Source organism: Oreochromis niloticus, linkage group LG7, assembly GCF_001858045.2.
Source record: "Oreochromis niloticus isolate F11D_XX linkage group LG7, O_niloticus_UMD_NMBU, whole genome shotgun sequence".
Taxonomy (NCBI): Eukaryota; Metazoa; Chordata; class Actinopteri; order Cichliformes; family Cichlidae; genus Oreochromis; species Oreochromis niloticus.
The window spans coordinates 45190913-45203820 of NC_031972.2; the positions used below are offsets into that span (position 1 = coordinate 45190913).

General features: G+C 40.5%; 1 protein-coding gene across 5 annotated transcripts in view; it reads left to right on the forward strand.

Moving 5' to 3' along the window:
- Positions 1-12908, forward strand: part of peak1 (pseudopodium-enriched atypical kinase 1) — a 106688-nt gene that overhangs the window by 67866 nt on the left and 25914 nt on the right. For all 5 annotated transcript variants that reach the window (XM_025908551.1, XM_013272786.3, XM_005453105.4 and 2 more), the window contains one exon: positions 6892-10435. In XM_025908551.1, coding sequence (XP_025764336.1) covers positions 7020-10435 — 3416 coding nt within the window. In that variant the 5' untranslated portion in view covers positions 6892-7019. The remainder of the gene's footprint in view (positions 1-6891; positions 10436-12908) is intronic.

Consider the following 12908-nt stretch of genomic DNA (forward strand, 5'->3'; position numbering starts at 1 on the left):
CAGATGAGACAGAAGAGCTTTTGGAAATGAGTGGAGAGGAGACTTTGGGGCAGCTGCTCATACACAACAAACATTATAATTCTTATGAGATGTAACATAATTATAAGATAATTATAAGACACAAAGAGCATTATCTGAGTTTGATTTGGGGATTTGGCTCAAACACATATTTCCCTATGTAATTATGTAATAATCTATTCTCTATTTACATGTAACACAACCTCAAATCCTTTCCAGAAAATTTGGGACACTGTGTGAAATGTAGATATAAAGTAAATTCATATAATTTTGCTAAAACAATAAAAAAAAATCAGTTTCAACATGTGATGTTGCATCTGTGCCATTTAGAAGTGAAAATAAGATTTAAGTGATTTCCAAATCATTGCAATATAAGCTGATGTGCAGTTCACAGTGAATCCTAAATTCTTTGAAAAGGTGACCCGAGTGCGCTTCTGAGTTTCATTGGAAGTGGCAGGCAACTGGTAGATTACAGACATAGTAATAGTGGCTGCAATATGTGGTGCCAACAGATAATTTGTGAAGCAGGGAACAGTAGGTTGACACATGTAAGTGACCGTTTCCAAAACAAAATAACAGTCGTACAGCAGACAAAGTTTTCTGCTGAGCTGAGACAGCACATAACACCCGGCTCTAGCTTGTACCCACCCACACCGTGCTCCAATTCCAGTTTGAGTTGCTGGTTTAAAATTCCTAATGAAATGCTTGGTTCTGTTTGATAACTATGCTAATGAAATTAGTCATGAAGACATCCTATAGATTAGCCAGATTTCCTTCATTCATTGCTACTTCATTAAATGGCAACATTTTCATTATGCTGTAACCAAATTTCGAACAAGCAGTGAGGGATGTCCCGTGTCCTTGTGGCAATTTGTTAGAGATGGAAGATGTCTCAACTTTATGTTGATTGTGCACTTATCTTTCTAGGCACAAAAAAATCTAATTTTCTAGGATGCCATTACAATTTTGATGAAGAGCATTTCATTACCTGTATTATCTGTCTTTACTGACATAAAGGGATCTGTTTAAATTGTCACTAATGCCTTGGCCTCATCAAATATGCATGAAAGGAAAGTCGGTGATAAACAAAAACACAAGATGGGGGAGAATAACTGAGTAGACAGCAGTAGACTGTAGATAAATTGTGTTTATTAATCAGTATTTATGTTTGGTAGAAAAGGTGGTTATTTCCTTTATTCTGGATAAATGGAAAAGCAGCTCCTAAGAAAGAGAAAATACGACTGTCCACACTAATGGAAATGCTGCTGATTCAGATAGTAGAAAAGCACAAAGATGGCATCAATAAAGCAATGTCTATGATAAAATAATCCCAAACTAAGCGAGGGGGGGGAAGCATTCCTGTGTTAGTGAGCAAAATGTCTGTTTATCATTGTTTTTTATTAGTATTGAATCCAATTTGCTGTATTGTTATTCATCACATTTCCGCTGTGTTGCGTAAGATCTGTTACATAATGAAAGCAACACAAAAATAGATGTCTATAATTTGGCTGATGGCCATAAGTAGGAACACTTTTACTGCAAAAAAAGGAGAACTGCATTTAGGATCATGTTAATGTTGAGACAAAGTCGATTGCATAAGCCAGAGGGATTTCTTGTTTCACAAAGGTTTTCTCTTTCTTTCTGCATCAAGTCGGATGTATTATATTTTAATGACTGTGTCCCTCACGTTGAGCTGTGTGAGCTGCTTTTCGTGGTTTATGAAAAGATTAATTGGTATAAGAGAAGTCATCCGGGGCTTCATTTGTCCTGGGTTGTCCTAGATTGTCCTGGTACCTACATATTTGATTATTTCATCCCCTATTCTCAAATATCTGCAAAGACTTGTTAATACTTATTATGTGTTCTTGATGTTATCGGTCCAGTCTTTCTTTTTTCCAGTGTTAATTCTAAAAGCAAATTTTAAATTTGACTTTTGTCAAAAATGTCATTTAGTTTTGGCATCTAAGGTCTTTTGGTTTTAGTCAGTTAAACATTATAGAATATAAGATTGTTGTCGGCCAAACCTAAAGTTGATTCGGTTGACTAAAATATAAAGTGTAAAAATTTCCTCCTGTTTTTACTGGGGAACGTTGCTCTAATTGGTTTAAGTATTATTTTCCCTTGACTTGTCTTTTCTTCCTAAGTGTTAACATGTTACGTATTCATGAGAAACACGTGTGGGAGCTAGCTCTACTGTTTCCAGAGGGCTGCTGAAATGTGTTGCTCCAACATTACTAAACAAGGAGATTAATTCTGATTGGATCAAACTCTTCCCGCCTTTCTACAAAACTTAATCAGTTCTGATTGGATCTCATCTCTCCAGAATATTTTCATCTCGTTTTTACTCGTTGATGAAGGAGTCAATACTTTTCATTATAGTTTTTGTCCTTGTGCATCAGCTTTTATTTATGATGAAAATGAGCGAACGGTTTAGAGGAAGGCTTCTTGACAGCGGTTTGATTTATTATTGCAGATGCTCTGATCATTAAATGTAAATAATCCGTTACTGTTAGTGTTACATTTATAGTAAATTTTAAGGGTTTTGACCAAAAGTGTTGCAGTGTGCTGCAGTAGGTGGTGGGAGGTCTTGTAAGTTACATTGTGGAAGTAGTTTTGCTTGGAAAAAATCTATAACATACAACTATGTTTTACTTGTTGCTGGGTGCAGTGTCATATTAGCTCCCACTTTCACAGGATTTGAAAATCAAATCAAACAGCAGCAGAATTTTAATGAGGGAGAAGAGAAAAGTAAAATATGCTGTCACAACCATCACGGGTGGTTTCTACTGGTGGATTTGTGGATGTGGTGCATTAAATATCGGATATTTCCCAGTTCTCACAAGTGTGATCAGAAATATGGCAGCAATGAAAAGTGAACTATCTTATTAGAAAGCACCCTGGTAGCTGCTGCTCATAATTCCATCAAGCTGATTTGGAGTCAATAAACACAACAAGGAGTCTTTTTTCCTGATTTCCACAGAAAACTGCTCGCTTTCTCCCCTCCATCTGCTGTCTGTCAGGGAAGAAATAATGCACTTACAAAGTCTGCCTGGTCTACATCTTATTAAAAACAGCCACATTTTCTCAGTATGCAAAGCATTGTTGACAAAAGTGAGATCCTTAAGTCTCAGGATCTTGTGGATGTTCATGGAGCAATGACCTACAGTTTGCACTGTGGCAGTTTGCAGCCAGTTGTAAAGCAGCTAGGATGAGAAGTGGCACCTCTGAGTCTGAGGCCATGGTTCTGAGTCTGAAAAGAGTGGCATGCTAAATCAGGGTAGGGAATGAGTTGCTGGAGGATCTCAAGTGCCTCAGGGTTTTGTTCACAAGTGAGGGAAGAAGGGAGTGGAAGAGTGGCAGGCGGATTGGTGCAGTATCTGCAGTATTGCGGATGCTGTACTGGTCTAAGTATGAAAGTGAAGCTGTTGATTTACTGTTCGATCTACATTCCCACCCTCATGTATGGCAACAACCTGTGAGTGGTGAATGCCAGTGGCATGAATAACCTTCCTGTGTGGGGTGTTTGGGCTCTCCTTTAAAGATAAGGCAAGCGTCCTTTTGATTTTTAAAAGCACATGTGAAAAAACAAAGTCCTAATAATGTTGTCCTTTAGGTAGTATAAGGGTCAGAATTGGACAAAACAATGATACGTGCCATCACTGTAAACGAGCAGAAATACTATTATGGTCCTTTCACAGACACACTGGGCTTTCTTGGGCTTTAGAAAGTTACTTTTTGAAAGTCTGCCACAGTGCCTACGTGTCACACTGTGACAGCTTTGGAATAATATTGTGTAAATTACAGCCACTGTTTCCTGTGTGGATGTAGCCTGTTCGGTGTAACAGGATAAATCTTCTCCCGCCCAATGTGACTCGGTCAGCAGAGTTTGATTCAGGAGTTCCTCTTTTATTGTGTCTGGCCCTGGGCGGGGTGTTGTCATTGTAACATCCTTCCGTACAGGACCTGACGTCCATGATTCACCTAACCCTGCTGATATCAGCTCTGCTATGAGTCATCCCACAGCTTTATTTGGTTAACTGCTAAGTTCGGTCATAAAAATGCAAAATACTCAAATATTTAATTAGGTAAATATTAATTTGCTAATGCTTTTGTGATAAACTGACAGAAGAGAAGAAAAGCCAAGGTTCTCTTAACATTGTTCTGTTAATATTGCATTTTAAGTTGCACAGGTGGTCATTGTAGAATGTCTGCATGATTTTTATTTGGTTGCCTTAAAAAAAACATTCAGTCCCAAATAAAAGGCATCTCAAAATCTGTGTTCAGATGTCTTTTTACCTATAAAGCATATTCACTTGTGAGACCAGCCTAAGTGTTTTAAAATAGTCCATTGGTGGACCCCTTATGTCAAGCAAAGCTGAATAAGCTCCTAAATCCCAGCCAAAGACATAATATTGGTTTAGAAAACAACACGTAATCAGGTGTTGCTGGCTGAGGGGGCTTCAAACTATATTGATTGATTTCCATGGTTTAAAAAACAAAAGATTCCCCATTATTATCATCATCATCATCATCATCATCATCATCATCATCATCATCATCATCATCATCAAGGACTGTAGTGAAGACCAGTTGCAGGTCTGCGTGTTATTTCCTGCAAGAAAAATTGCAAAGACACACAATCCTGTTCATATCAGCAGTGCCAAGGTGAAGCAGGCTGTGGAACTAAACCTTCATCCATAGTTCAGCATTAGTAATAGCTGTATTTTTAACACAAATGTACATCAATATGGATATGAAAGCCAAAACTCAAATTGTTTTTTCTTAGATCATGCTCAGGTGTGTCTTAATAGCATATTTTTTAAGGTTTCACAGTCAACTTGCAGACCATGTCAGATAAATCACACTACCTACTTACACTGTTAAGTAAGGGTAGCAAGTTCAAAAGGTCAGAACTAAATTCATTGCCTGTTATTGATTTTTTTATGCACCTTCTCTTGTAGTTACCTGTTTTGTTTTGTTTTGTTTTGTTTTGTTTTATCCTTGAAAATAATCTGTTGATGGCAGGCCAGTTTTAGAAATGGTGCATAAACTGTGTCAGATTATGTAACCTACCATTCCTGTGTAATATTTAAACATGGACTGAGCTTGAATTTAATTGGCTATTTGAGTTACACTTCACTTATTATCCATGGATTTGATGTTAATGTGGTATTTCAGAGCTTGTTATAATTGGCTGTGAGAAACTGGACTGGTCAATCAGGATAAAGCACATCTAAATGCTAATGGCTTTTCCTTTGTCTTTCTTCCTCCATTAGATTCATGATTTGCATTGAAGTGGGGCTTAACCGAATATAACAAGGGTTCCAGAAAAATGTTTAATCCCATCTTTCCTTCTTTGAATGTATTTAGTAAACAACTAGGGTAGGGACTTTATCACTCTGGTACTTTTTGTTCGCGTTGTATAATTACAAAAGTATATAAATATGACCGGATAATTGGACTGGTGCTGATAACCAGAGTTTTTAAATGTCAGCCTTTGTCATTTTACAGATTGAATGGTGTGGATTTTTCACCACTGATCTTTTTTTTTTTTAAGTGGGTTGTTTTTTTTAAGTGAAGCCATTGTTTTTAGAGTTTATTTTACTTAAAAGAATAACTGTGTGGTTCGGTGCCAGTTTTCAGGTCTTTGGTTGTTTGCATTCAGTCCAGTGTGAAGAGAATATTAAATGACCCAGTTTCAACAGGTGATTTAATATTGAACAGGCTGAGGTGTCTTATTGAATGCTTATTTTGAAAATAAGTTTCAGTCACACCCCAAAGTCTATCAACTATGTATCTTCTTGGGTTTCTTGTATATTTTTATTTTTACTTGGTTTTGCCTTGAGGCTTTACACTTTGATATTTTGTGGATTTCAGTCTAATTTTCAGCAGTGAAACATCAAATGTTGACAGTTAAGTGCAAATCACTCACTGGCCTGATAACGCATTTTCCATAGCCTTCAGTCTTCCCTCATTGTCATCAAATTTTATGTGAATATGTATTGGAAGAAGCGCTGCAAATAGTAAAGCGGTTAGAACTGTTCCCTCACAGCAAAAAGGTCCTGGCCAAGTCCAGTCTGGGGCTTTTCTGTGTGGAGTTTGCATGTTCTCCCCGTTTTTCCTGTGTGGGTTCTTTCTGCGCACTCAGACTTCATCCCACAGTCCAAAAACATGCATGAGGTTCAGTTAGTTGGTAAACCTAAATTGTGAATAGGTGTGAATGTGAGAGTGAATGGTTGTCTCTCTCTTGTGTTGGCCCTATGACAGATAGGCAACCTCTCCAGGGTGTACCCCATCTCTCGCCTTGTGAAGCTGGGATAGGCCCCACCCCCCTTTCACCCCTGAATTGGATAAGCAGAAGAAAATGGAAGGATGGATGTATCACCAGAGCCACTGGTCACACTGATCATGTGTGAACTCTGCTGAATCACATTTTCCATCTGAGTAAAAGTTCATAGGATTTTGGGTTTTGATTCAGTAACATCAGTGACTTCATTTTACTTAAGCTTGACTCAAACAGTCCATAATAATACAGAAATAACCTGTTTCAGTTCCCACCGCTTCTGCCCCTTGCCTTTCTGAGTCTTATAGGACCATTTTGGGTTAGAAAACAGATCAGCTCCCTGTAGGATGGACTGACTTAGTAGAGAAAGTTTGCCACCTAATGGAGAAATTGAAATACTGCCTTTCTGAATCATTCTCTCCCTCCCACAGATGATTATTTTTTGTTTTGTTTTTGCTTCTGCCTTTCTGCCTCATCCTACTCTTTACCTTAGTTAAGTCAATGTTACCAGTGTTGCATGAATAAATCTAAATGTACAACTAACTGAACTAAGTTTAATGTATTCTTTTCTCTCCTGTTGTGTTTTTCAGGTCTGAGGTCCTCCACGTTTGAATAGTTTCAATCATTATTCATCTACAGATACTCCCTGTAGTTTGGAGCTTCATGGAGGGATTTCCTGTCCACTGACCTAAAGGGCTGACTTATTGGACCCGCAGCCATGTCGGCCTGCAGCACCTTCACAGAGCACGTGTGGAAACCAGGCGAGTGCAAGAACTGCTTTAAACCAAAGAGTTTGCACTGTCTAGCTCAGAGTAGTGGAGGGAAGCCTCTTTCTGAGCAAAGGCCTCAAACATCCCAGCAACAGAACCTTCCAGCTGCTGGTGCCAGACCCAACCCTAACCATACCACCACCAACTCCCAGCGGACTGGCAGTGGGTCTGCTCGCTCAGGACACTTCCGTCCACCTGTGGCCAAGAAGCCAACCATCGCTGTTAAGCCCACTATGATGCTGCCCTGCTCCTCTGCAGGACTTGATTCAGATGGCAATCTCCAGCAACCACCAAATGTAATAGAGCAGGGGAAAACATCAGCCTTCACAGTCTGGAATCGCAATGGACTGAACCGCAAAAGACCTGGTGGGCCCAGCAACAACAATGAAGGAGAGGATGACAATGATGAGATTGAGGGTTATGGACCACTTAGCCCGAGGACACCTAGTGGAAATAACAACAGTGGATTGACAGATGTGCTTAAAGAGATTGCTGGTTTGGGCCCTGGTTCTAGTCCCACGCAACTTTCTGGCTCAAAGGACTTGTTTTGGGGTCGGATCAGTAGTTCATACCGACGATCCTTAGAAAGAGGCATACCAGCTTCAAGCTGTCTGGCTATGGGAAGTAGTAGTAGTAGTGGTGGTGGTGGTGGTGGTGGGGTTGGGAGCACTGCTCAAAAACGAGTATCCCTGAGCGACCGTACCAAGATCATCAGCACAGAAGGTGGTCGCTTTTGTTATCCGGACTTTACAAGTGAAAGTGAAGATGACGAGGATGAAGATGATGATGAGGAAGACACTGAAAGGGATGATGATGAAGAGCACGAGAGCTGGGATGAAAGCGATGAAGAGTTGCTCGCAATGGAAATCCGTATGCGAGGACAACCACGATTTGCTAATTTCCGTGCTGCCACGTTGTCTCCTGTTCCCTTTGCTGCGGGGAAAAAGTGGAATACTGTGCCGCTTCGCAACCGCTCACTACAGCGAATTTGTGCGGTGGACTATGATGATAGCTATGATGAGATCTTAAATGGCTACCCTTCCGTGGATTCCAATGGAGGGCTCATTTCCTACGGACCTCATGATATGCAAGGCAGCGGCTTCCTGTCAAATTCTGAGTCTGCCACTTCTCCTGAATCATCGTCCTCAATACCGGAGGATTCTCGAACAACATCAAGCAGTGGTAGCAGTGCTAACTGTGTCCTTCGAAATGGCTTGCATTCGCCCACATTTTGTAAGCCACCTATCACCTGCACTTCTCCTCCAAAAAAAGAACCCATCAACAGGGCACTGAGTCCACTAAAGGTAGCTGAAACTCACAAGGCTGTCCTGGCTATCAGATTAGAGGATCAGGATGGCAGAGAAGGGATGCCAATGCCCCAAGCGCTTCCTGGTCAACCAGTCACTATAAGTTTTAGTCCCACAGAGGAGCAAGCTAAACCATACCGTGTAGTAAATTTGGAAAAGTCATTGATCTGTAAGCCTTACACTGTAGTAGATGTCTCAGCATCCATGGCCAATAAAGATGAACAGATTCCAGATTCTTCTCAAAAACCCAAAAACCAATCGATGCCTTCAAGCCCTACGACATCTAGTAGCGCTCCTTCAGCCCAGCCCCTAGCTCCAACGTCCCCAATATCTGTGTCTTCTCCTGTGATGCCAACATCACCTACTTCCTTTGCTCTGTCAGGTTCATCCCAAAAGAAGATTGGCAGCATACGTTACCAAGAAGTGTGGACATCAAGCACAAGCCCTCGCCAAAAGATACCTAAAATAGATTCAGGCGTTGGGAATAATCCTGTCTCCGCCCTGACCACTCAGCACTGCAGTCACAAGTCAGCTCCCACTTCTCCCATTGCTGGGCTGTCTTCTTCTCGAACTGTACCTGTGAAATCCCCCAATTTATCAGAGATCAAGTTTAACAGTTTCAATAATGCAGGCATGCCTCCTTTTCCCATTATTATCCGAGATGAGCCTGCTTATGCCCGCAGTGCCAAGAATGCTGTCAAGGTACCTATTGTTATTAATCCAAGTGCATATGATAACCTAGCTGTGTATAAGAGCTTTCTGGGACTCAGTGGGGAGCTACCACAGACAAAAGGGATGGGTAATAGGGTAGCCAGCCATACTTATGAAGAGATTGGATCCTCTGAGAGTGTCCAGTCCGCCTCAACAGAGAAAACTCTCTCTGGTAGAGGAACATCAGAGCGAGCCTCCTTTGAAGAGACAAAGGTTCCACTTGAAGCAGTGTCAAAAGCACCAAATCTACAACCTAGAACCACTACAGACTCTTGCACTGTGGCAAGCACTGTAATGGGCTCCACAAGTGGGGCATTCTCACCCACTACATCAACAAATCCTCCTGCCAATCCTGCCATTACTGCAAATGCAAACTTACCTGCAGCCAGCACTACTGCCAGTATTGTTACACACACTTATAAGACAGGTGGAGATGCTGCTTGCAATAAAGATGATAATACAAGCTTAGCTTTATCTTCTGGGACAGCTGTAAGCCATAGGGAGGAAGCCAGTGCTGTGCTTTCACAGATTGTGGCCTCCATCCAGCCTCCTCAATCTCCTCCGGAGTCCCCATCAGCACAAGCCAAAACTTTTAATTCCGAGGAGCTATATGCCCTCCCACCTGATGCCATTAAGGAGACCCTTCTTCGGCCCAAGTCTCTCTTTTCCCCAACTGATGGCTGTCTTTCCAAGTTAAAGAAAGACACACCCTCAAAAGTTTTGTCTAAGTCTCAGAGTGCCTCTGCTGCTGCCCCACTCTCAAGCCCCCAGTCTGAGCCCACTGCCCCCTTCCCTCCTCCAAGATCTACATCCTCTCCTTATCATGCTTCTAACATACTCCAGAGACATTTTGGAAACTGGACCAAGAGCTCTGCCTCCAGTTCACCAGTGCGACCTGGCGAAGGTGACGCGAGTCCTGGAGGGGAAGGGAGACGTATTTTAGCAGAAAGCTCCAAACCTAAACGCTGGATCTCCTTCAAGAGCTTTTTTCGTAGGCGGAAAGACGAGGACGAGCAGAGGGAGAAGCTGGAGAAAGAGAAGGAGAAGGGCAAGCTTGTCGGGCTTGATGGAACAGTCATTCACATGCTGCCACCACCACCAGCTCAAAATCAGCACTGGTTCACCGAGGCAAAAGCAGAAGATCCCACCCAGAAACCAACCATTATCTTCACCTATAAACCAGACACTGGCAGTAGCCACGGTGATGGAGAAGGAGAACTACGGGTAGAGGAGTGCAGAGAAACTACACTACTGAAACCTGACGAAAACAAAGATCCTAGACCTTTGAGTCCAGGCAAAACAACATCCTCACCCATGGCTGGAGGAGAAAATTGCAAGGATTTAAGGTATTTTAAATTTTTTGTTTAGTCTTCTGAAACTAGCAAATGCCCTAAAAATGCAGTTTTTTAATTGTGGTTTCATTTTTCAATAAAAATACTGAAATTTCTGTCAGAACATGAAACATGTTCTATAAAATCTCACCACTAGATTTCAGTAGGTTTGCAGGTAACTGAGTTCTACGGTGCGTGCTGACAAACAGCTCTGGCTGCCGTTCATCTGTAGTGATCATAGGCTGTCAGTCCACTGTTTACCTCAGCTGACCTATGTATCCATGTGTAGTTACTCTGGAAGAGGCTTTAAAACTTTGTCAAATGAGTCCGATACATGTTGATATGAGTCAGTGAAGCTCACTTCTGACCGATGACAGCAATACTGAGGTGAGTTGTGATGAATATCCTGACCCTTTCTGTCAGTAAGATCAGCTGTTCTTGCTGCTGTTAGGCACAGTTAGCTGCTGTTAGCCGGCGTTAGTGAAACTTTCTTTGAAGTGGATCTAACATTGTTGGACCTTTACACATAGCAAATAATTGCATTTTCACATTGTATGAGAGTTTAAACTGTCAGAGCTAATGTGAATTTTTTAGGACATTCAAGCTTGGATAATGTTAGCTTATAACATGCTGTCGTTGTTTAGCTGGCTTGTTGTCAGCTGTCTGGAAACGGGATGATCACATGTCTGTGAGTAACTGTGTCAATATCAGAAATAAATAATCATGTTTATCGACAAGGATGATGTTTTATTCAGATGCTGGTGGTGTTGTCATTTCCCTTCATGTTTTCACTTCTTTGATGAAGGAGACCCCTTCTCCGATGATAAACCATATGTATAATCCTTCATATATTTAATCTGAAGGTGCAGACAGAAATAAAAAATTTCCTGCAAGCTCTCTACTCCTCCACCTTTAGCTTACTACATATGTGGCTGATCTCTAACCACATACATAAAACGCAATTAGGCAAAATGACAATGTCCATCTAGACTACTGTATTTGAAATAGCAGGTCAACATGACATTTTCCGCTCCTTTGTGTATTTAATGGACTAATTTATAAGTTTATGAGAATGCATCAGGTTTTTTGGAGGATGTAATTACACACTAATAAATGTATATTTATGAGTGCAATATCTTTTTTTTTGTGTTAAATAACCTAAAAAAACTACTGATTGTACCTTTTTAACTTTAAGCTAAACGAAACCTTGAGTTGAATTGTGTTGCTAACAACTGCTATAAAATATGTGATAATTTCAAAACCAAAAACTAATACAGTTGTGGTGTACAGTATATTCTTTACTTAAAGTACAAAAACAGAAATAATACCAGCATTGTGGGCATTGTGACAGAATGTGGGATTTTTTAATACAGGATAACCATATAGGATAAATTGTTTCACTAGAAAACAAACAGATTTCAACTCTTGGGACATATTAAAAGCAAAATTAATATTTCTTATCCAATTAGTTGTAGATGTCCATTTTTGTGTAAGACTCAGAGCAGAACTACTGGGAATCTATCACTCATGTTCACACGTTTTTCCTCTGTTACCTCCAGTGAATTAATGAATAATTTTGCAGTGCTATGCCAGTATTACCATTACCTACACAGGTTTCCTTCACTGTGCTCATGGGAGCCAGCTTAATATGAACATGCTCAGCCTTTATCAGCTGCTGCTTCAAGTGTCATAGTTGCTACTCTCCCCGTCATACATATCAGTCATCACAGATTTGAGAGGTATTTGATCTCATGTCTACTTTCCTACTTACCCAGCCCACTGTGGTGTGATCTCTTCTGTAATATCCTCTATTACCTGCACAGCAGGCTTTGCGCACAGTGCATTCTTTAAGAGTAGCCCTCCGTTTTCCTACAAGTCTTTCAATAACACATTTATTAAACCCAACTTTAGACTGAGTTTTCCCTGCAGCTAGTCAAAGCTGCGGCTGTATCAAAGCTTCAACCACATTCATATGCACTCTTTCACACTAATTAGCCCTCTCAGTGTAGGTGCTGTCTTCTTGTATTCTAATTTCAGCATTTTTCTTTGACCTGCCGTTGCCCCCAGTATGTCTTGAGGCAATTTTCCTGCAGTGTGACTAATGGTGCTGGAAAATGATAACCCAGATGGTATCAGATGCATCGTATGTTCTGCACTAAACTGTGAGCTTGTTTGTGACTCAGAATTGAAGCATTGTATAATTTTACATTTAATGTAGTGATGACAAATAGTCAAATCAGCTAAATGTGGCTTGTACTTTGGAGATATTAAAAAAGCAATTATCTCAAAGTTTCATATTTCTTTACTATTTGTTGACAGACAGAAAATGAAAATGCTTTTGAGCTTGAAGTTCACCAGCTACAAGGATTTGACTATGATTTGTTTTTCTTTCTTTTTTTCAACCTATCAAACACCATATATTAGAAAATATTTTATAAAAATGTTTTGTAATATATTAGAAAATACTCTTGACTTGATTTGAATGACC